Below are 23,793 nucleotides of genomic sequence, written 5' to 3'. Positions count from 1 at the left end.
ACTATAGAAGGCTAAATTCACACCATTTTTCTCTTCTGCCATAATCTATTTCACAAGCCAAAAGAAGGAATGTAACCAAAATACTACAACATTAAAGCACATAAAGTACTAGGTACTTAGCTAACGTCCCTGGTGTCATTAGAATTACTAGAGACTACACCTAGCTTGTTGCTGACTCTTGATATGGAGTCTCTGATTCTTTTCAGGGAAAGTGAAGAAACTAAGAAACAGTTCTTACTTTCATTTAGATGCACAGAAACAGACACATTCTGATTCTTTAAAAAACAGTGTAACATTTTGCTGCCCACTGGAAAACAATAAGCAGAGAAGCATATTTTTAGAACATGCAAAATATAACAAAATTAAACAATATGCTCTGATTAATTCTTTATTTTCAACATCAAATACATTGATAAAAATCTTGCACCAATCAGGTAGCCTACCAGATTTTTTATTTAGACTTTTTTAGAACTTTTTTTAGGTGCAAAACAAATTTAAAAATACTTCACCAAAACCAAAGACGTCAATAATTTCATATGCATCAGTGAAACAAGAGAATACTTCAACAAATACATTATGACAGCTGAGCCTATACCAAAGAAAGGACTTTGCATTGACAGACTACATAGTGCATACAAAAGCATTGGTTTCATAGTACATACAATAAGGTAATACATAAAGTGGCTTGATAATGCAAGTCTCATGACCAGCAGTCTATCCCTTCCTTTTTCAATGGGCACTTTCTGAAGAAACAGACTTCTAATCATAGGCACACAGGATTACAGAATGTTCTAATTTGCAAACTGGCAGCATATATTTTTTCTAGATTTTTGTTTGTTTATTTCCTTTAGGCACATTTGAATGCAAAAGAATTTAATACCTCTCTAACACAGTGCAAACCCAAATACCCTTTATGGGCAGCAATCACTTCAAAAATGATTTTCAGGATATAAGGCTACTTACATTTGAAGGATGAAAGGGAACTGTGAGTAGAAAGGGCAGGACATTAATATTGGGAAAACATTCATTTTAAACTCTCAGATCAGTTTGAGATTTTGCTACACTTGCAGGTGACAGCAAAGATTGATTTGTATTACGATACCATTGTTAACATCACCCTTCTATTACGTGTTGACTTTCTGTAAAGCCATATCACGATTGTAGATAGCATTGAAAACATCAATCTCTTTATTCAAAGTAAGAAATACACTTCACACAAGTTCAGATGAGAATGCCTTATATACAAAACCTATTATCTGTAGGCTGAGTTGCAGTCGAATTTTAAAACAGGAAATTATATGCACAAGAGGGGCTTGCCATGTTCTTACTAAGCCTGTAATAAGACTAAACACCCACTGAGGCAGAATTTTTATCTTGTTGGTAGTTTTCTTAGTTTTAAACATCTGGCACAGGTCTTAAGGAATTAGTTGCCATCAACTGAAATGGATGGAGGCTCCAGTACAAATCCTGACTCATATGAAGGGGACAGTTTGGAATTTTTTTTGCTTGATTTTGCTTGAACTGAAGGTCCAGTGATCTGCTGACAATCCTTGCAATATCCTTGAGAGCTCAGTTTGGATTATTTCTTTAATTACACTTTTAAACCCCTCAGTGTGAGAAGGAGAAAAATCATCAAGTGATGTCACTGAAACATAATAGTAAATTTATCACAACACACACCAATAAACTTTCATTAAATTATTTCACCCAAGTACAAATCTCACTACCCCAACTGGGAGTTTTACCTGAGACAAAGTCAGCAACTTTGAGACGTGGCTCAAACCACTATAAACCAGAGTAGCTTTCACATATTCAAACACCACGTGTTCTGACACCACTAAATACTACATATCTCCCTATCTCTTCTTCTACCTCCCAAGCTTTTTGCGATACTTCAGTTACAACTATGTTCTCAAGCAAAGCAAATTCATCTGGTCTATTTATGTTTGCCTTGTGCTGGTATTACATTGCCTATGTTTCTAGAGGGTTTCTTTGTTTTTTGATATTTTTGTTTTTTTAAAAAATCCATGTATAAATGGTACAAAAGAATTATTTTGTTAGCTGTTCAGAGGCATCACTATGAATATTTTGGTAAAAGCATAATTAGCTGCCTTGAAAAGTTTTCTTTAATATTTTTTTTTTTACATGCTATGTATTTTTACGTAATATCCAGCACCAGATATTCAGGTAGTACTGGTTTGTCAGCTGCAAATATGATGTATATATATATATATATATATATATATATATATATATATATATATATATATATATATATATATATATACACACACATAAAATAACATCTTGTGAAATAACAGCTACCAAATGTCAGGCACAATTGTTTGCATACATAAGAGCATCATTAAGAATTACATATTAAAAAGTTGCCATTTTTGTATCATAGACTTTATTTAATCAATTGAATAGCAACATTCATCTGTCTGATATGGGGGCCATCTTTATAGATAACCTGGGAATGTTACCATATTCATTAAGATGCTGCTTCAATAAAAATCTCATTAAAAAGTTAATGACATGGATCCTAAATCTGTCCCGAGGTAAATTAATGCATTACTGGGAATCACTCTTTCTAGGTTGCCCTTCACTGTTGTCACCACAAACATGGGAGGACTGGATGAAAACTAAATTTCTTCCTTGCAAGGGCTGAGCCCAGAATAGATTTCATAATTACTGTGAGCTGACTGATATTATTCTGCATATTCCAAGACACATTATGATACCCTTCTGACTGCTGCATACCACTACAAATCATGCTTTTCCATCTTCACTAGGAATTTCTCTTGAGTGTAAAGGTACTTGCCCTTTATGGTACCCTCTAAATCTGACCCTCTGTTGTGAATTGCTATCTGTGAACTACCTTTTATCCTCTAGGTCAAATTTACACTTGAATCAATGTAATGACCTATTCTGGGATGTAGGAAGGGAGGCATTCATTTAAACCAATTTGCTTTCCAGCTTATGAGTTTGATCTGTGTGTTCTAGCCTAGAGAACAAGTTGCATGTACCTTATTTATAGAGCAGCTCTAATGAACTGGGCTACAAGTGAATGATGACGGTGTAAGCATGTGAATTTAACTGCAGGGATTCCTGTGCTCCATTCAGATCTTAGCCTGCACTCATTTCACGGTTTTTCTAACACATCTGAAAACCAGGTACTAAAAAACCCAAAATTTTCATTTTCTTTCATGACATTTAGGAGCCCTCAAAAAGCCCTTAGGTACCAAATAAGCACTCGCACACGCACGCATACAGACACACACATGCTTTTACTGAATACACAAAAAGACAAAATCTTCAGCACACTCAGAAAAAAATGACACCATAATATGCATCAAGAAAAAGCCTATGAACTTATGATGACTGCTTCACATGTTTAGGCTTGCACAGTTTTTGAGGAATCTTCTCAAACATTGGTAGCATGTAGCTTTAGGCTTTCAAACTGCTCATATCCTCAGATATGTACATTAAACTATTATAGACACCATTATGTACATTCACTAAAGAATTGTATTCTTGACTATAAGCACAAATCTGTCCTATGCCTTGCTGCATTCACAACTGCCATGAAACTTGATCTCACTGCACAGACTCTGCCTATGTGACAGGGAGCATAATTAGACATAGGCACTCCTGTATGGCATTATTTGCATTGTTTCCTATATTTAGTTTCTACAGGATATTCCAATCAACATAAAGGTTTCAACCATAGTAAAAACATTCCTGAACCATTTCACTAGCACTGTGGCCAGCTGCTGTGGAGCAGCCTACACATGTGCTAGGAAACAGCCTCACTGGTAGGGTGATTGTTTCCAACCAGCTGTAGGAATAGTCCCTTGTTTGTGCTAAATCCCAATCAGCACCTGTCAATCAGAAGTGCAGATAGCATGGGCAAACTTTATAATTACATTAGTAAAATAACCCTGGCATATATAATAATCTCATTCCAGTACCCAGCAAAGTTCCCTGACATTTAACTTTCTAGCACAGAGCCAGTCAAACAGCAGCACCAACATCTGCTATGGATAGCATATCATGTGGAGTTCTTCAGTCTCTTTCATGTCTTGTTGAAACTTGATGTCAGTGGTCTTTTTATATATTTACGGTTGGTCTGAAGAATCAAACTGATCCTTAAAAATATCCTTAGGAGCTACAGACGTGCATGGAGAAAGACAGATTCATCTTTCTGGACATACAGTCCCAGTGTCTACACCATGTGTGAGGCTCATTGCCCAGTTTTGGTGTCACAGGTGAGCTGGCTCTTAACAGTGGTTTTGAAGCATGCCACAACAAGAGCCAAATAATGCCAAGGCAAGGGAAAACCTGCTGCTCTGTGATACTAGCCCTCCCACACACAGCTAGACCACACTCTGCTGAGCAGGATGGGGTCATCCCACCCTTCTGTGCCAGTCTCGCACTGGCATCCTCACCCCTTGCTTTGTAGCACAACAAAGCACAAGATAGGGGGAGGGATTTTTTTTTTTTATTAATAGTGCTGGATCCTGTATGTGCATGAAGACCTTTTTTTAAGACCTGATGATTTTTGTAATCATCTGGTCTGATTCAAGAATGTTATGATTCCCTATGTTATCCGTTTGCCATGTTACCCTGGATTTACACTCTTGGGCAACAAAACAATTTAGCTTTCTAAGATCAGACAAGATAACATACATTCAAAGCAATTCATCTAGAAGATATGGTAAGGGTACCTAAAACTTGGTCAGAATGAGGTTGAAAGGGAGTTGTCTGGTGATGTAAGCCAGCAAGGTAAAATACTATAATTCTCAGACAGCAGTTCCTTTATACTGTAGAAAGAAAAGAGGCAGGAATCTAACTAGACTACCAAGGCAGTCCCTCGCAGTGCAGCTTCCCTATGGCATGCTAAGATGCCAGTCAACTTTCTCTTTACACTGCCCAAGAAGTCATCCAGAATCTCTACCAAACTGCTTCAAAGTTTCAAGCAAGTAAAGGACTACGTGAGGTCACGATTTTGGATGGATATTAACAAAGACACCACTCATGAGGATACCAATATGCATGGGTGGTATGGCCTATCAATTTATAGTAAAATGAATGTATGGTTCAGATGAGGACTTAGTTACCCAAATAACATGCAAAATTAAATTAAAACACTGAAAATTTTAAATCAAGTTAGCCAGACAATCCTTGCTGGCTATCCATAGCAATGAAATGTCTTCCATTTAGGATAAGCAATCAATGTACGCAAGCACTTGACAAACACTCATATGGAAAATGCTGGTGTCTGTTGTCACTGGAGTGTTTTCAAAGGTGGCACTATAGATGAAATGAAGCATAAGCTAGGTAGAACACTGCTGGGTTTCTCATACCACTGTATATGCTGACTTCTGTTTATAATGTATTCTGCATATTCTCCTCTTCTTTGCTGTTTATATAAAAAGACTGCAAGGAATGAGATGAAGCTGATGCAGTTGTCAGCTGGCTTCGGTTCTCCTCTTCCATGGGTGCAGCACTCCTGGCTGCTGGGGCATGCAGTCGGTGAGCATCCAGCATCTCCAGCAAGAGATCGTAGAGCGGAACTACATTCTTACACTTCATATTGTACAGGTGCTCCATTCCTTTGTTGCTGTGGGTTGTGACAAAAAAAGTTACTTTCCAAATATGCTACGGGGCAGGGGGGGAAGCTACCAGCTAATAATATTTTCTGTGTTCATATAAATAAATCCTGTCTTGTACTCAACAACTTAGCAGTGCATTTGCTGTACACATCTGCTACAGTTAAGCAGAGGGAGGCACCTTCAAAGAATGTTGCAGACTGCTGTAGTCAAGAATGTAGCAGACTGCTATACATCTGAAATTTCCTTAATTGTACAAATTCTTTTTGGAGGGAAAAAAAAAAAGGTTCATTAACACAAGAACAAAGAAACTCTATGAAATGACAGAAGTGAAAAAAACTACATGCACACATCCCCTGACTTTCCCTCAAAGATCTGTGTATCAGTTCAGGAGGTAAAATCTGCATGTTTCAGCTTCAGTAGCTATGATGTGGTGTTTACTCTAATTTAAATTTCATTAGCTGAAATAATGAAAAAAAAATCTGTGTAGCAACATCTCCTGTGGTTTCATAATAATAAAATCTATAGCATATCTTCATAGAAATTTATTTTGTTAACACCTCATCCACTGAGCAGTTACCTTAAGAGGTAATTTGGGAGAATCATTTGCTGCAATTACTAGTAGAGTGTCAGGCAGCTCACCTCTGATTAGCAAAAGACTGGAATTTGGTAGCTCTGTATTTATCCTTAGCTATACAATTCACATAATAATCTCTTTTCTAAAGTGATTTGCAATCATGACACTTGTGGGAAGTGGCTGCATAGAAGTGATAGTTTTATTAAATCCTATAGGAGACTAAAGTTTGCAGAGCTAGGCTACTCCTACATTAATGTTCTACTCAGTACTTTTCATACACCTGTGTCCAGGTCTGGGGTCCTAACCCTGAGAAAAACTTAGACCTGTTAGAACAGGTTCAGAGCAGGGCCATGAAGATGATCCAAGGGCTGGAACACCTCTCCTATGAGGAAAGGCGTAGAGAACTGGACTTGTTCAGCCTGGAGAAGAGAAGGCTCCTTACAGAAGCCTTCCAGTACCTGAAAGGGACCTAAAAGAGGGCTGAAGAGGGACTTTTTACAAGGGCATGTAGTGACAGGACAAGGCAGGGTGGCTTCAAACTAAAGGGAGCAAGTTTAGATTCGGTACTAGGAAGGAATTCTGTACTGAGAGTTGTGAGGCAATAGAACACAGGTTGTCCAGAAAAATTGTGGGTCTCCCATCCCTGGAAGTGTCCAAGGCCAGTTTGGATGGGGCTCTGAACAACCTGGTCGAAGTGGAAGGTGTCCCTGCCCATATCTGGAGGGTTGGAATTAGATGATCTTTAAGTTCCTTTCCAAACCAGGCCATTCTGTGATTCTATGGCACACATAAGATTAAAGGCAGATACTCCTTTCTATCAAACTATCAGCATGGTCAAAACAAAAGGCAGAGGAAAAGACAACTAGAAGGGACAAATGGGGTAAATATTTTCATATGGAATTTTTTTTTTTTTTGTAACAGCCCTTTACACAGTTTGCACTCCCACCAGTGAAGGAAAAGCGTGCATGTACATTTGTGACACCTCACTTGCAAGGGCCCAGCACAAAAGTGTGTGCTTGCTCTCACCTCATGTGTCTGATATGAGAGAGGATGAGGAGGAGCTGAGCCAGTCGTCTGTGTTGCTGCTGCAGAGAAAGACCTGACTTAGCCATTAAGTGTATCAGAGTATCTGTGATTTTGTCCAGGACACGGTGAATATAGTCTTTCTCTTCCAGAGATTTCAAGGTGCTGGAAAGAAAAGTGTACACACCTAGAATAGGAGGGAGAAAGAAAACAAACAAACCACAGGCAAAAATTACTTCGGTGGACTCAGAACTTCCCAAGATATGCCCTGTGCTGCCTTTTAAGCTGTGTTAAACCAAAGGATCTGACTGTGTGCCAGCTCTCTTGCCTGGCAGCGATGCTGCTGCTCTAAATGACCCTGGAGCCCATGGATTCATGGAGTGAATGAAGTGCCCATGGAATGCCATGGATTCAGGCACTGTGGGAAAAGCAGGAGGAAGAAGACAATGCCACTTTCCTGCCTGGGTTCCACCAGGTGCTGGGTGACACCTGCAGCTAGACCTACCTGTGGGCCTTCTCTTGGTCACTTGACTCTGAAACCTTGAGGAGATGCTGTTCCCCTTGAGAACTCTGCAATACTTACCAACCAACCAAGCTTTCAGCAGCTTTTGACATTTTCCCTGTTAATATTTAATTTTTAATTATTTTTCTAGAAAATTTGGAACTGAATAATGTTACCACAAAACATGTAAACAAAAACAGGGTTTGTTTATGGATGTTTGCCTCAACAAAATTCTCCCAACCAAGAAAAAGCCTTGATAGGTGTGCTCCTTCACCTGCAAAGCTGACTCTGCTTTAAAAAATGTGTCCAAATCAGCTTGAGCAAATTGCTGCCTTGAATATCTTACTGCTGAAAGTGAGCATCCTGAAGGTTTGAACCAGATAAAAATTTTTCCAGAAGACAAAACACCTTAAAATGCCCTCTCCAACAGCCCCTCTATATCACCTACAAGAGTCTATAATCCAGGCATAAAAGCTTTTGCTACTAATAAATTTTGGGAGCATGAAGCACATCAGCTTTCAAAATTGTAAAGTCTAAACTATTTTGGACTGTTTTATCTTGATTCTTTTTCTGGACGACAACGTACAGCCAATGTGAATCGGGTCACAACAACACTGTGCTGCCAAAAGAGAGCTGTTGCATTCAGCATCAGTTTTTAAATCTTTTGGACTGAACCAATAATTCTAAACAGGTCATATTGCCATAATCCAGCCCTGAGGCACCAGAGGTTTAAGATGTACATACAGGAATACAATCAAAATGGCTGCATCATAGAGTGTTCATTATCCTGTGTCTATAATAGATTTGACTAATCCTGTGCTTTGGCCCTTCTGCATCAGCTCATCTACAGACCCAAGAAGAGATCTGGATTTTGTCCTTGGGGAAAAAATGGTTTCTGGAATAATGTTTTGTTTTGCTTTTCTTTAAAGCATCATATATAGCAGAATATGGAATTCAGTTAGTGCTATTAAGAATAAATGACATACAGACACTAGCATGCAGATATATATGCTATAGCTTGTCAGATATAAATGGTATAGCTTGTTTTTATTGTTTGCAGCCTTGGGGCTACCATTGGATGTGAAGATATTTTGCTGTGCATCTCAGCAGTCAGGGAGTTGAGATTTTTTTAATGTCTTGGCCTACCTCATCTCCTCACATCTTCTGGGTACTTCAAAGACCTGACACATAGAACTACTGTAACCTACAAGTAGTTTTTATGATTTTTTTTTCTTCTGTGCTAAAAAGAAATGTAAATGTGTTTGTGAATGTGAGTTTCTCTGGGAAAGAGTAACCAAGAAACTGTTTTAAAAGACTACAAGGATAACTCAAACATAGTACAATTTCTGAAAACTATCAGTCACAGTTCTTAATTTTGGTAATGGGTATTGCTTCAAATTTTATATGGATAGGTAGGACAGTGGCCTCTTTTCTCACAGAGAAATAATAATTTCATAGCTATGAAAAAATAATTTCATAGCTATTATTATTTTTTACCGAAATTCACAAACAGAAACTGCTTCTGGGGCTTTTCTCAGCTGAACCTTTTTCAGCTGACTCTGAACCACCCTCAAATATACCTATTGACAATACAAGGTTTGATAGCTTAACATGTACCTGTAGGGGCAAGATTCTTAAATATTACTGGCAAAGCACAATCCACTAGAAGGAAATATTAATCTCATAAATGCACAGTGCCTCCAGAGAAGTTTACTTCAGCCACAGGAACCTATTGTACTCTTGCAGCAATAACCCATAGCTTCATATTACTGAAACTAGTAAAAGAAAAGAATCTTTTAGGAGGAATTTTTTCTCACCTAGGTCTAATCTAGAAGCTATTAAAAACTGTAAATCAAAAGAGCACTCCCCAATAACTGTAGAGAATTCTGACAACTGCCAGTCAATAACTGCCAAGAAAAATTATGTTTAGTTTTCCTTTCTACACCCTTACAGTGATTGCTCCTGCCCCCGGCCATTGACTAGAGATTGCCCCAAAAAAATATGCTGGCTATCACACACTCATACACATCCAAACAGAGCTTTCAAATGAGGGTGCAGAAAATTGCCTTAGCAAAGTGAAACTTAACAGTCTCCAAGGCCTTTCCAATCCTAAATTCAATAGCTACCAGATTGATTTCCAGTTCTTTCTGTAGGTCAATGTTGTAAAACCTAACAGACTCAGGAACAGAGAAAGCACCACCCCAGAAGCAAGCAAGGCCTGTTGGTCCATGCCCATAACACATACCAGAACAGGATCTCTCAGGGGCTGCTACCATGCCAGCCCTTGGCATACATTGATAGAATTTGATATCTCTCACCATATATAATTATATATTTGTTGCATGGTACTGTAGAAGAGAATGTCCTCAAAATCTTTTCTGTCACAATAAACCCCAGTTTAAAGTATTTTTACATTTGAAGTTCAGATTCACAGAACACCCAAGGCTTTTCTTCTTCCACTACATCCAATTGCTCTGCAGCTGTAGCAAGACAGGCTGAGGTATGAGGAAATTAATTTCTGTACTATGCACACCTAGAATCATCCAGCCCCAAAAATAAAGAAATAAATAAGCACAATTTAACAGGAACTGAAAAACACCGGGAGAAAAGAATAACAAGGACTCATGTGGAAAAATGCATCAGGAGGTCTCCTGTATTCATCAAATCAGCCAAATCTTTCCACCTCTGTGGACTAACCAGCTAACTATTTAGGTAAATCAGCTGCTAAGGCAGATGTCACCTACATTTTCATGTCCAAAATGAAAGCCTTTGGTTTGCTGCATAGCACCACTCCTCTTCTCTGATGCACTCAAAAATAAAACATCTGGCATCATGTTGCCCTTTCATTATTCTAATACTTACTTTCCAATGTTAAGTAACAGCTGAATGTGGTTTTCAAAAAAACTACTTTGCTTTTTAGTCAAAGCTTTTTGCTGCAGCTTTAGAGAGGCACCTTTAGGTTTGTTATTTAGATGGGCACAATTATGTCCTTGTTGTTACAGACATGTTGTCACCTTAATATCTCAGGAAAACTATGTAAGTAGGATAAGCATCTACCTTGGTTTACAAACAAAACCTCCCATCCTTTCTACATGCACTGACCAAATCTTAAAAAAACCCCAAAACATTGTGTTTTGTCCAAAACCACATGGAAAAGGAGTGTAAAGATATTAAACAGCCTTGCAAGATGTTGCAAAACCAGAATGTCCAACAAAGGCAATAAACAACACTACTTCCAGGGACTTCCAGATGTCCAAGGATTTAATAAAGAAATGTTTGTGTACACTCACTGAATTAAATCTACACAAAGATTTAGAATGCAAATGCAGACTGCTTTTAAACATGAGATGTAGCATAATCAGTCCTATTTGTTTAATTAATCCACTTTTTAAAATCATTTTGAGATCTGCTGGTTTAATCACATCAGATATAATACAGGCAGCATAATAAACACACGATGAATTTTTGGTTTATTATGCTGTTTCTTTAGTAGAAGGTTTGTGAATATTTACATATGCACTCACAGAAAGAAATCAGGTTAGGATAGGTTTGGAGGTCAGCTAGTTCATCCTCTTGCTCAAATAGAGATAACTTCAGAGTTAGAACAAGTTACCCAGAGCTTTGTCCAGCTGAGTTCTGAGTATTTGAAAGGACTGAGATCCTACCATCTTTCTGGCCAACCTGTTCCAGTGCTAAACTTCTCACTAGGTAGAGATTTTGTTCTGTTGATCTGGTCAGGATCTCCCTTGCTGTGGTTTGTCTCCATTGCAGATTGCCCTTTCCTCTTGCACCCCTGAGAAAGGTCTGCCCCTGGTTTCTCCATAAGCTGTTCATCATCTCCATAACCAGCTGTTCATCAGCTGTCTGAGGGCTGCAGTAAGACCCTCCTTTACCTCCTCTTTCCCTGGATGAACCAACTCAGCTCTCTCAGCCATGTGCTCCAGAGCACATAACGTTTCATATCTGTCCAACATTTTAGGTAAGGAGGTTGGCTACATTATGTGAAGTAAAGCATCTCCAGAAGACATTTTAGAGAATCTATGCCAAACACTTACACAAATCTTACACATACCCCAAATTGTGCTACTTTGTATTGCAGTCTAATGCCTCTTAGTTTGAGCATCTCGAGAGTGTAATAGTCAGAAACTTTAATCCACATTCCCACTGTTCAGCTATAATATTAGTTTGTTGTAGGAATATAAATACTGAAATGTACCTTTATGCATAAAGGTAATGAGATGCAATATAAACATACATTCTGTGGCCATATATACATAGAATTTACATCGGTCCCATCTCTCTTATGGGCAGATGGAAATCTTTTGCAGGTTTTCCTTAGGGGAATTTTGTAACAAAAAATCCCATTAATATAGTGAGATGTTCTTATGAAGTATAGTTGGTGATGCCTGTCAGAGCTTTGTCTAAATAATTTTTTTTTTTATGGATCAATTCTAAATAAAATATAGGCACAACATTTCTCTAGAGCATGACTTAATTTCTTCATGTTCAAGACATGTGTATCTAATTTCTTTTATTCAAACTTGCAGTTCTATTTTTTCTAATTGAAATTCAAAATTTTTATAAATCAAGTACATATTCTAGATTTATTTAAGAAGTTAATTACCTTTGAATATATTAGCTAAAATTCTGGAGGAGCATCATTTTCCAGGAATATTATTTAACTCTAAGAAATATTCTGTTACAATTATCAGGGCAATAAAATGAAAATAAAATGTCAAAGAGGAATCACAATTGTCACACTCTGGAACTTAATGTAAGATCAATAGCTCTTCATTTCTAATATGCTACTTGCTTGCTTCAAATGTTACTTTTTGGCAATTGGTTGCAACCACAGCAAAACCGGAACCACATTCATATCTCATAGAATATGCATAAAGCATTTTATAGTAGACTGTATAAATACATAATTTTTCTTGAACTTTGAGGAGATGACATCCAAACTTCCATAAAGAAAAGTGCCTGGTCAATAAAGCAACATCTACTGCATTTAGAGTTAGCCTTTGATGACAATATCCTATTTTTTTTTTCTTGCAATTTGGGCAAGTGATTTGTTAGACAATTGGATAAAAAGGACATAGAGCCCTCCACATCTGTTTTCTCTAGAGGGTGGTACCATGTACATGCTCAAATGCAACAGGAAAAAACTTTACAAATGGATAAATCCTCATTGAGAAACTCTGGCATCTTTTGTCACCAGGTAACAGCTGAGCAGAGAATTGTGTCTAAAATTTTTACTTTGATGCCTATATTATTAATTTAGATATCTATCATTTCCATGAGAATACCATGGGTGTCACTTCTGCATAGAAAAACAAATTTTCTGGATTATTTTTTTCTCATTTCAGACAGAAAAAAATCCTCTGGTGTGTAACCAATGTTTTCTGTCCCATACTTCAAGTTAAAGTTGTTTGTTTCAATTATCTCATATAAAATTCAAATAATCTAACCTTTAATATATATATCTGTATCTAAACTTACACTTGTTATCTAGTCATCTATTTTTGAAGTATACTTCAGGATGAGATCTACAGTCAAAAACTATAAAGGATGTGGAAAGTGATTACATGTGAAACTTTTAGATGCCTATAATTTAATATAAACTAAACCATGATAAACTCAATCACATTTTTGCCCTTATTTCCTTTTATTTTACCATCACCTGAGCACTGCAGCTAAGCATTGCTTTTGGGTGCCTTGTGTGTGGTTCCAGCTACTTCAGTGTCTTGTAAGCAGAGTTTTAAGACCTGCCAACATGGGGTTCAAGGCACTTCTCTGACCACTCTCCATATCAGCTGCACACAGTGTCATCCACTCGCTGCATCCTCTTCCTGAGTCCCATCTACATCACTGGACAGGTTTGACTGCTCCCACCCCTGCCTGGTGGTCCTGCCTGCATCTGTGTTGAAAACCCATTTCTGGTGCTGCTTTCTCAAAATGAAAATGCCATTAAGGACAGTGGTGTTCAACCACATGCAGAAGCAGCCACAATTACCCAAGTGACAACAAAGCACAAGACTTACCAGAATTGAGCAGGATGATGGATTTAAGGCACACAAATTCCTCCCCTTGAAGGTTCATCATGCGAAACCGAGCAGCAGTAGCCAGCAGCATGTCAAAGATTTCCACCATGCCCTCTACACATTTCCCTTGATTCCTGTGTGAATATCATAAATGGGGAGATATTAATTTTTAACCTGGTGGTACCATGAGTTTTTCATCCCCTTGGACAAATAGCATCCAATTTGATTTCATCAGATCATGAGCAAGTATGCAACTTCCTGCTCTGTGCACATTTGATTACAAAAGCACTGTTCTCAGTGTTCCAAGCAAAATAAATAAAATATTAAGTACCATATATCAAAAAAAAAATCAGTTTCAGGAATTCATCATATTACTGTGGTGGAATATTTTTAACTGACTCAACCAAATTCTTATATTGAGGAAAAGATTTGTTCAAAACTACATTTTGATTTGTGTGCATGTGTTCTGCTTTTGTTACTTTGTTTCCTCATTATTTTCTTTTTTTCTCTTTAACTGAAATGGTCCCAATTCATTGCATTTCTCCCTCCCTAAACATCTGCACTTGTTTCTAGCTGCCTGAGCAACCTTTAATGTTCCAACTGCCTGAGCAAACTTTAATGTTCCAACACACTTCTATTGATGCTCAATGTCAACATAATGCCTCCTTAAAGAATAAGCTTATTCATGAGCTCAAGAAGGACCTAGGAGGGTAAAATCATGTCTGTATGACTGAATAAAACTATCACTTCACATATCAAGCAACTTTTTACATTGCAGCATTGAACAAAGCTGAAGTTTGGAACATCTCAAAGTGTTCATTAGAAATGGCAATTAACCTTCTCCTTCTGCTCACAGTACAAGGCATTCCCACTCACTAATTATCATCTTGCCCACTCAACCCGCAGCTGAAAAATTAATGCAGATTTTAGTTATTATCTGTGAAAATGTAGTCTGCAGCTCTTTTGGTCATTTTCATTGCTACCTTTTACAAGAACTACCTACTTTTATTTCTCTTAGGCCTTCCTGAGTGAAATTTTAATATATAAGACTTAATGAGCGATCCGATCTGCTGTTTAGAAATATAATACTTTTTAGATATGGCTTTCATAAACAAAATTAGGAAGATCATTGCTACAGGAAAATGCAAAAGAAATTTCAAATGAACAAACTATGATTTATAACATGAAAAAGATTGAACATGTCCTAATTTCATTGTCATAAGAAACCTACCAGCATAGAGACACCTGCCTCAAGTCTTACCACAGATGTGCTGTTCAGAACCTGTAGCTAATGTCTGAAACCACCCCAGACCCTCAGAAAATACAGACATCTTCCCTTCTGATTGCAGACTGAGAAACTTCTTTGCACTCTCCAAGGCATCATGACAAGTTTCAATGCTTCTGGTACAATATATTTGCCCACAACTATAGAAAGATTAATTTCCTCTCTATACAGTTTAGCACAGAGGACAAGAATCCTTTAATAGTTTTGCATAAACTTAAATAATGTCCCCAAAAAGTTTGTTTCAGAATTTAGTATTTCAGAATTTTGCAGAAATGAAATGTTTCCATGGATCAAAAGACCTATATTAAAAAAAACCCCACATCTTCATGCCTGACTGAGATATTTGGTTCCTAGAACCCACAAAACAACTGCAGCAAGGTTTTGAAACATGTCAAAATATTACACAGTCTGTACAAATTGCAAAATTTACATGTCTAAGATCAGAGGGGAAAAAAAGAAATAGGAAGTTATTTGCAAAATCAGACCATTTAACATGCCTTATGATGCCTCCTGAGACAGACATTTTGATAGCAAGTAAGAATTATTCCCAACCTCCTACAAAAATAGTTCAATAGACTGTAGTTTACAAAATCAATATTGCAATCATGATTCTCTTGCTGACAAGTACAACCTCTAGACAAAAACCCCTAATCTAGCAACATATATTCCATGTGCTTAAAGCAACATGTGTGCCTCTTTCCCATCAACTGAACTCATATGATAGAATATTAAAAAAAAAAAATATTTAAATTTAAGAGATTCTAAGTAGATCCCAATCTCTTTTGTTTTGCTATCTGTGTGTGAAAGATCAGGCTACTCCATAAGGGGAAAAAAAAAAAAAAGAACCTCTTTAGCTAATGTACTTTAGGTGAAGTTACATACCCAACTTTAGGTATTACATGTGCAAGGAACGACCTAGAAATTTCTCCTTTATTTTCAGAAGTAGGAAGCAGATCCATCTCCATGGATATAAATGGGAACTGCAGGAGTTAAGTAATTTTGCAATATAGGGTTCTGTTAAATTTTTTTATTATTTAGGCTACAACAATTATTTTCTTTGTCAAGCAACAGGAAACTATCTGAAACTGGAATATCCAGTTCTCCTGAATTGCCTTCTAACTTTCTAACATAAGCTGATAATACCATCACATCTTCACAGTTATGTGTTCAGTTGATAGGGAGGCCTATCTGGGAAAGCCTAGAGAACTTTCCTGAAGGACAAATTAGCAATAGATTTAACAATTATCTTTATCCTACCATCTTGCTGTTGTCTTTGTGTACTCTCATCTTGCTGAAGAGAAGACAATAAAAGCTTCTTTATTGTGCAGAATGGCAAAATGAACAGATATTCTCAGAAGAACACTTTAAATTTGGCTATTGAGGAAAGTTTAGGAACGTTAAACAATTTGAATTAAAAGTCTTAAGTGACTGCATAAAAATACTGTTTGTATTAACTTTAGTAGGTCTATAGAATCACAGCACCATCCAGGCCAGAGGGCAATTCAGAATGACTTTAGTCCAGCCTCCCACTCAAAGTGGAGTCAGCTCACTCAAGGCTTTATGCAATGCTGGTCTTGAAAATCTCCAAGGATGGAGACTGCACAAACTCTCTCAGCTTAATTACTTTCATCATCATGCTTTTTTTCCCTCCCCTATATCCAGCCAAAACCTCCTCTGCTTCCATTTATTACTCCCATTTCTCAATCTCTCATAAGGCATTTTAATAAAGAGCCTTGATAACCTCCTTGTAGACTGTAGGTTATGCAAACTTAAAAGCCCTTTCTCCTCCAGAGGGAACAAATCCACATCTTCCAGCCACAAGGCATGGGGTCTGGCCTTGGTGGTTCTCCACTATGTTTACTGAAGTTTATTAATATATTTCCTGTAATAATTTGGATTTGGCATTTCAGATAATAAATGCCACATAAAAGCAGGATAATGGCTTCCCTCCCTCTGATGCCTACACTACCACTGATAGTGGTATCAGTAGCCAGGGCTATTTCACTGTATGTAGGAATAAGAATCTAGATTTTGTTTAAGTATGGGGAAAAACCTAGACAGCAGGAATGCCTTTAACAGAAGCACAGGATCAAGTAAAAATTAATAATGAAGGGTGCTTGGGTGAAGGGAACAGGGACTCGACGACTCAATGGATTGCTCTCATCAAATTTTAATTCAAAGGGAAATGCTAAAGACAGCTGCATCATCCAAAAAAGTCTGACTGTGTTTGTTTGTTATCTGTCTTCTTTTACCATGGTACTTTATTTGATGAAAAGGGTCTGCCAAGAACAGATGGATGCACATGGCTAGGACAGGGAATAGCAGCTTCAAAAGTGGACTTAGTAACTTGGTGATGAAGCCTGTAAAGAAGGCTTGGATGTCTTCCTAAGCCTAAAGGTAGGTTAAGAAACAGGGGAGAGAAAAGCTGCAAGGGTAACATTCACATTCCCAGTTAGAAAGAAGGGCATTCACAGACTTAACTCAAATGCCTGTGCTCTGACACAGGAGAACAGTAAGTCTGTATACAGACTTCCAAAGAAGAAATTATATTTATATACATTAATATATGTACTAATATTAATGTATTTATATAATATATATAAATTATACATATTTATTCTTTATAATATTCTATATAAACTAGCTCTATCAATAGACATTGGTAGAAGCTTTCTACTCCTATGTGAAGCAATGCACTAGAACAGCTTAAGGAAGTGGGATGTCAGGAAAGCTCCTTCTGCAAGCATTTAAGACCAAATCAAGAACATCTACTTGGATGCCTTAAATACTGCCAGATTGGTATTATAGGGCTACTTAACTAACAGAGGATTCCACCTTTTCTCAATGCAGAGAAATTTTACTTCAGACCATCCTGCATTTAACCAGTAATACCAAGGGATTGTAGAAAAGGTTAGAGGAAAAGTAAGCATTAAAAAACTAAAATCTGAAAAAAATTAACCCCAAAGCTCTGGAACAAAACAACAATCTGAAAAAAACATGAGTCAAGCAGAAAAGCAGAAACTACCAAGTGTAAAATAAATCAGTGTCAGACGCGAATCCTGCTGATAAAGAGAAATTCTTATTATTCTGTCAGTATCCAGGAGCTTAGATATCATTTTGCTTTGGAAAAAAATGTTGTTTTGATCACAGCGATCTAGCTTGCACCTTCACACAAATCAACCAATAAGTGGTAGGTGGTCATGAAGGTGTGAGCTGTAGAAAGGGACAAATTAATTACATGAAGGACTTGTTCTACAGTTCCATTTTGTTGTTTTCTCTGTGGTTTTTTGTTTGGGGATTAGGGGACTTTTTAATTGACTTGTTCATAAGCCTTCAGATGTAGCAACATCTTTTGCTCATCCTATTTCTTCCTTAATACTGGCTTTCAATTAACACACCCTGGGGAACTTCACAGACTACAGTCAATGGCTGGTATTACAACCTGCTCTTTCAGAGCATACTGAAGAGCCCATTATTTCTTATTCAATATAAGCTTAAGAGCAAAGATTTGGGTCAATTGCTGGCTAAAACATATCCAAAATTTATAAAATTAGTCCAAGATTTAAAAGTCATAACTGAAAAATATTTGCAATAAATATGAATTAGCATATTTTTCAATAAATAAAAAGAAACAAATATCTGTTTTGAAGTTATTTTCACCTAGATTTAGTCACAGATTACCAGAGCTACTGATAGTGCATGAATTGTCTGGAAATAATCTAGTTCAGTGGCCCTACTCAGGCCTATATATTGTTAGGTTTTCAGTATCTCCAAGGACTGAGACTCCAAAACTTCTTGTCCTGCCACTGAGAAGAATCTTCCATTGCCTTCTTTACTTCCCCTCTCCATCAGATATTTATCAGACCTAAGTCTTCTCAGATTCTCCTTGTATGAAAGTTGTTCCAGTCTACTCTTTGTGGCCCATCACTGGCCTCAGTCCAGTCTCAATGCATGTCTGTCTTGTGTAGGGTAGCTCAGAACTGGACACAGCACTCCAGACTTGCCACAGCATGTCTGAGCAGTGAGAGAGCATCACCTACCTCTAGATGCTGCTCAAGCTTTTCCTAAGGAAGTCTGGGAGGGCAGTTTGCTGGCTCAGAGGGCACCCACTTGCGCTGAATTCTCAGAAAATTTATGGAGTTTCCCCCACCATGGTGTCCTGGAGGCAATTCTGTATTTATGTTCATGCACATACTTTGGGAGGTTTCCTATTATTAGGTTTTGTTATTTTGTCTTTCATGTCCACATCATCCTGTTTAAAGCTCCTTCACCAGGTTGGCCAGTCTGTGGAAATCATGATTTTGCCTCACTTTATGGACACCCTCGATCTTCACAGCAGGTTCCATGATAAGTTAAATCCATGTTGTTGACACCAGCTATGCAAGCAGTTGCTGCCCTGCAGGATCAGTCCATTCTGCCTCAAGCCCTTTCTCCTGAGCAGCCCCCATGGACTGGACCACCTGGGCTCCCACATGGTTGACACTTGCCCTCACAATGAAGTGTCTTTCCTGACTAGATGACCAGAGGATCATCCACCCAGGCAAACAGGGTAATAGTAGTACTCTGAACATTTGAGCAGTGGTTAATCAGGTCTGAAACACAGAGACAATTAGCTACTAAGTACCTTTAAAAGATTCTTCTCTTTGTAAAATATAATGTGAAATGGGTATACATGTATGCCAGGTAGGAAAAAAATCCAAAAAATGCTGCTATGATAGTTCTAAGAAAACTAATTACTCTTTGGTCACATTTAAGACATTTAGATTAGAAAATTATTATGAAGGCTCTCCATTTGGGAATAATAAAGCTAAAATAATTGGCCAAAAGGTCTTTTTCAGTTTAATTTATATTCAGTCTGAGACACCATAAAGCCAAAAAACATTTCAAAATTTTCTTTGTATCAGAAATGCAAAGAAAATTTGATTTTGGAATTAACAGCATCACAGTACAATGTGACCTAGAATTGGGGCCTGAGCTTCCAAGGGCAGGGTTACTAGATGAAGAAGTAGTCTCATAATTTGTGTAGGTACTATCTTGAATCCAGAATTATTTCATTTTCTTTGAAAACTTTTTTCTGTGCCTACAAATCCCCAAGGGAATCTATCAGCTGAGAACTCTGAAGATGTGGAGATCATAATGAGAGGGGACTTTCTTTTTTTATCTTTTTTTAAAAAATTCATCACTTTGAGCATTACCCAGCACTTCTCCAGACTCTGGAAAGATTGTCCTGATTTTTACATGTAAGTTGTTTGAGTTACAGAATTAGGTAGTCTTTGAATTTTGCTCAAAAATACAGTAAAAACTGATTCACAATAAAGACACAGTAATTTTTCATTCATTTCAGTTTTAGCATTCTGTCTCTTGTAATAGTGGTTTTTTTTTTTTCATTCTACAGGGTCTGTAGTATAATAATGCATCTCAAAATTCAACCATACAGTGAAAGATGAAAGAGAAACTTAATTTCAAGTGATTCCTTAACTACCTACAAGTTAATCCATTCAGCTCTATCGAGCAAATAATGACAAGATGATTTTTTGAGCTTGGTTTTTTAGATGGAATCTATTGCTATTAAAGACATGATGAAAAGCAAATATACAATCGCTTTTCAAATCCATTTTGAAGGGCAAATTAGGATATACTTGTCACCTATGGAATTTTTTCCTTTTGAAACAAATACAAGCAGAAGGCCACTAAGGAAGCATTCTGAATCAAGCACTTGAGATCACTGCTTCCTTTTTTTAAATGAATCAATGGTAATTAATGCATTGACAATTTCACATGAAATGTTATGCATTTACTCAAGTGACCGACAAGTGTGGTGTCCTCAAACATTTGTAACATTTTACAAGTTGAAGGACTAGAAAAACATACTCAGATTTCATCTTGATCCCCTTCTATTGTATCTAATTTTATGTCTATCAAAATATCTACATAAAGAACTTAAAAGATTCTTTTCAAATATAGTGAAAAAAGTTGAGAAAAAGTGCCATGAAAGCAGTAAATTGATCAGCTACCCTGTCACATAGTGAATACTGTAAGGTTTTTTGCTATTTGTGTTAGTTGCAGTTTAAATAGATCCTCAGTCTCCTGCCATTGCTCAATACAAAAGTCAGTAAAAGGAAAATTCTATTTAGTGAGAATGAAAAATCTCCATCAAGCACTGGAAGTGGAAATAAGTTTCTGAATTAAAATGAATCCTGAAAAACAGATTAGCTTTCTCCATAAAAAGAAAAAAAAAACATGACAGAAACACCAAAATACTGACTACATTGAACTGAAATTTTATAAGTCCCTAGACAGATTCATTTCCTATGAGAGATTTTTTACAACCATGATAAGAAAATAACAGTATAAAATAACATGAAGATAGCCATACTGTTTCATACCAAAGGTATATTTAGCTGTGGGCTAAGCACACAGTCATTTGGATCTGCTGGTTTTAAGTGACTACCTCTAGTTCTGGGCTGGAAGAGATAATTTGAGGATTTCCACACATCTTCTCAACATGCTCATGACTTTATACAGCTCCTATCATCTTTACTTTGTTCCCATTCTTCTAATGAGTATCACAGGCAGAGAAGTCAGTCCATTTAATTAGTCTTTGTAGCAAAGCTCATCTGTTAAATTGTGCAACACCTCTGGGTACCTCTCCTATTCCTTCCATATTACTGTCAAGACAAAGAAAATCAGAAAGGCACAGCTTTCTAAGCATAGATGAAGCACACAATTAAACAGAGGAAATGGCAATGATTTGTATTATTTCTATTTCCTATTGTAAACATTCTCAGGGGGAAGGAAAGCTGCAGTCTGACTACTGGCAAGCAAAGAACTGCTAGCTCTATATAACTAACTGCTGGTAACAGTGAGACGGAAAGATCAACTCAGAATGCTGTCTAGGAAGATCAGAATTATTATTCCCCTATATACATTCCATGTCTACATAAAATTTGGAATTTTTTAATACTTTATGGAAATTCAACAAGATATCCATCATCTACTTGTTTGTTAATTTCTTAAGGACTGCAGTGTATTTGTGGCTTCCTCTTACAAAATGCATGGTGACTATCACTATGTCATATTCATTCAACTTCAGCCAATTCTCTTCTTTAGATGGCATCCCATCAGCTTCTTTACTGTGGTCACCAGGCTTCTTTTTTAAAATGCAGCACTGCATTTCATATTTTGCTTCAGTTTCAGCAATCCAGCTACTTCTACCACAAGATGCTTTATGTTTCAAGCCTTTGAGTAACCTGAGATCAACATGATATCTGAATGTAAAAAATCCTTTAAAAAAAAATGGTAAAACATTACTGTCTTATTCTTGAAGAAACATCACATTTTCTTCAAAATTATAAACAGTCTACTGTCAGGCCTGACAAATTTCAACCATGGTCTAATGACATTTTTAAAGCCTAGTTTCTTGGGAACACTCCAGACAGGAAACATCTGGTTTGTCCTACTAGAAACCTAAGCCTTTACTCTAAATTTGCCTTATACAATATACTAATTTTCAAAAACATAATATAAAATCCTGAATTTATTATTTAATTTTAGTAAGTACTTTACATTAATTGCAAGCACTGTGAATGTGCCATTGTATTTCTGATTGAGCCTGTTTTTTCTAATCTATAATTATTGTCATTTGAGCATTTTAATAGCAGCAGTACACAGTAAAAATCTACTAGTTCTATGTAACTGGCAGACTGTTAAAATTCTTGATTTTGAACCAAGACTCAAGTGTTTGGGTAATGCATTAACAGAATAAGAATGGATGGATTACCTCACAAAATACACTGTCTAATTACAATGCAGGCTGGGAATATAAAGAGATAATGTGATGATATTCATATATCGAGAAGACAGCAGTCTACACATATTGTCAACTTATTTGTTGTGTAATTATTTTCTTACAGGCAAAGAAAAATTTTAAAAAGCAACAGAGAATTATTAACTAAGGTCTGCTTTACAGATTCTTTCAAGGAGTCTTCCAAGTGTGAATGGTCACAAAGGAAAGTTAAAGTACTTATTTAAAAATGTAACTGGTTGACTTGCATAGAATTAAAAAAGACAGTTTCCAAAAGATCTTCAGAAACAAGACAAGCATATGTGTAATATGACCCAAGTAGGAGTAAGATGGGAGAAGAAAGGCCACATTTTTTCAAAAATCAGCAAAGCTGAAAGGTTATTTTTATGACATTTCAGATAGATTTTAACAAGACAAGACTGTATATATCTAGCCAAAGCACAAGAAAAGTTGTATAACATTTGGTGTGACCTAAGCTTTAGGAACAGATGTATACAAACTACTACCTATATCAGAGATCTTTAACAGAAAGAATCTGTTAGAATCGGGATAAGCCTGAATGCTAAAACGAAAGGGGTGCTCAAATCAGAGAGGATGTCTGCAACAGAATGATCACAGAGATCTAGAGGCATACACAAAGTGTGGTAAAGCTCTGTATTAACAATATAGAGATTTCACTAAATATAGAAGTGTTGGATGAAACTCTAGAGTAATGTGGCCTAGTGAAAGGCGTCCCTGCCCATGGAATGGAGGTTGGAACTAGTGATCTTTAAGGTCCCTTCCAATCCAAACCATTTTATGGTTCTATGAGTATTTGATGCAGTGCAAGAACTTCATTGAGTGAAACAGGCTTTGAATCTGTGTTTGTCCTGCCCTCTCGAACCTGACAAGCAACAGATTTTTGCTCTATAACATTCTCAAAAGCCAATTTGCCCAAATCAAATTA

At 36.9% G+C, this 23,793-nt stretch overlaps 1 protein-coding gene across 2 annotated transcripts in view; it reads right to left on the bottom strand.

Moving 5' to 3' along the window:
• Positions 1-375: 375 nt before the first annotated feature.
• Positions 376-23,793, bottom strand: part of ESR1 (estrogen receptor 1) — a 182,188-nt gene continuing 158,770 nt past the window's right edge. For both annotated transcript variants that reach the window (XM_085576600.1, XM_021540602.3), the window contains exons 7-9: positions 13,759-13,892; positions 7,219-7,402; positions 376-5,626 (exon numbers count right to left, since the gene is read on the bottom strand). In XM_085576600.1, coding sequence (XP_085432726.1) covers positions 5,392-5,626; positions 7,219-7,402; positions 13,759-13,892 — 553 coding nt within the window. In that variant the 3' untranslated portion in view covers positions 376-5,391. The remainder of the gene's footprint in view (positions 5,627-7,218; positions 7,403-13,758; positions 13,893-23,793) is intronic.

This window comes from Lonchura striata, chromosome 3 (genome assembly GCF_050655825.1).
Source record: "Lonchura striata isolate lonStrDom1 chromosome 3, ASM5065582v1, whole genome shotgun sequence".
NCBI classification, from domain to species: Eukaryota; Metazoa; Chordata; class Aves; order Passeriformes; family Estrildidae; genus Lonchura; species Lonchura striata.
The sequence above is the reverse complement of the archived record's forward strand: the minus strand, read 5'-3'. Positions and strand labels throughout refer to the sequence as shown.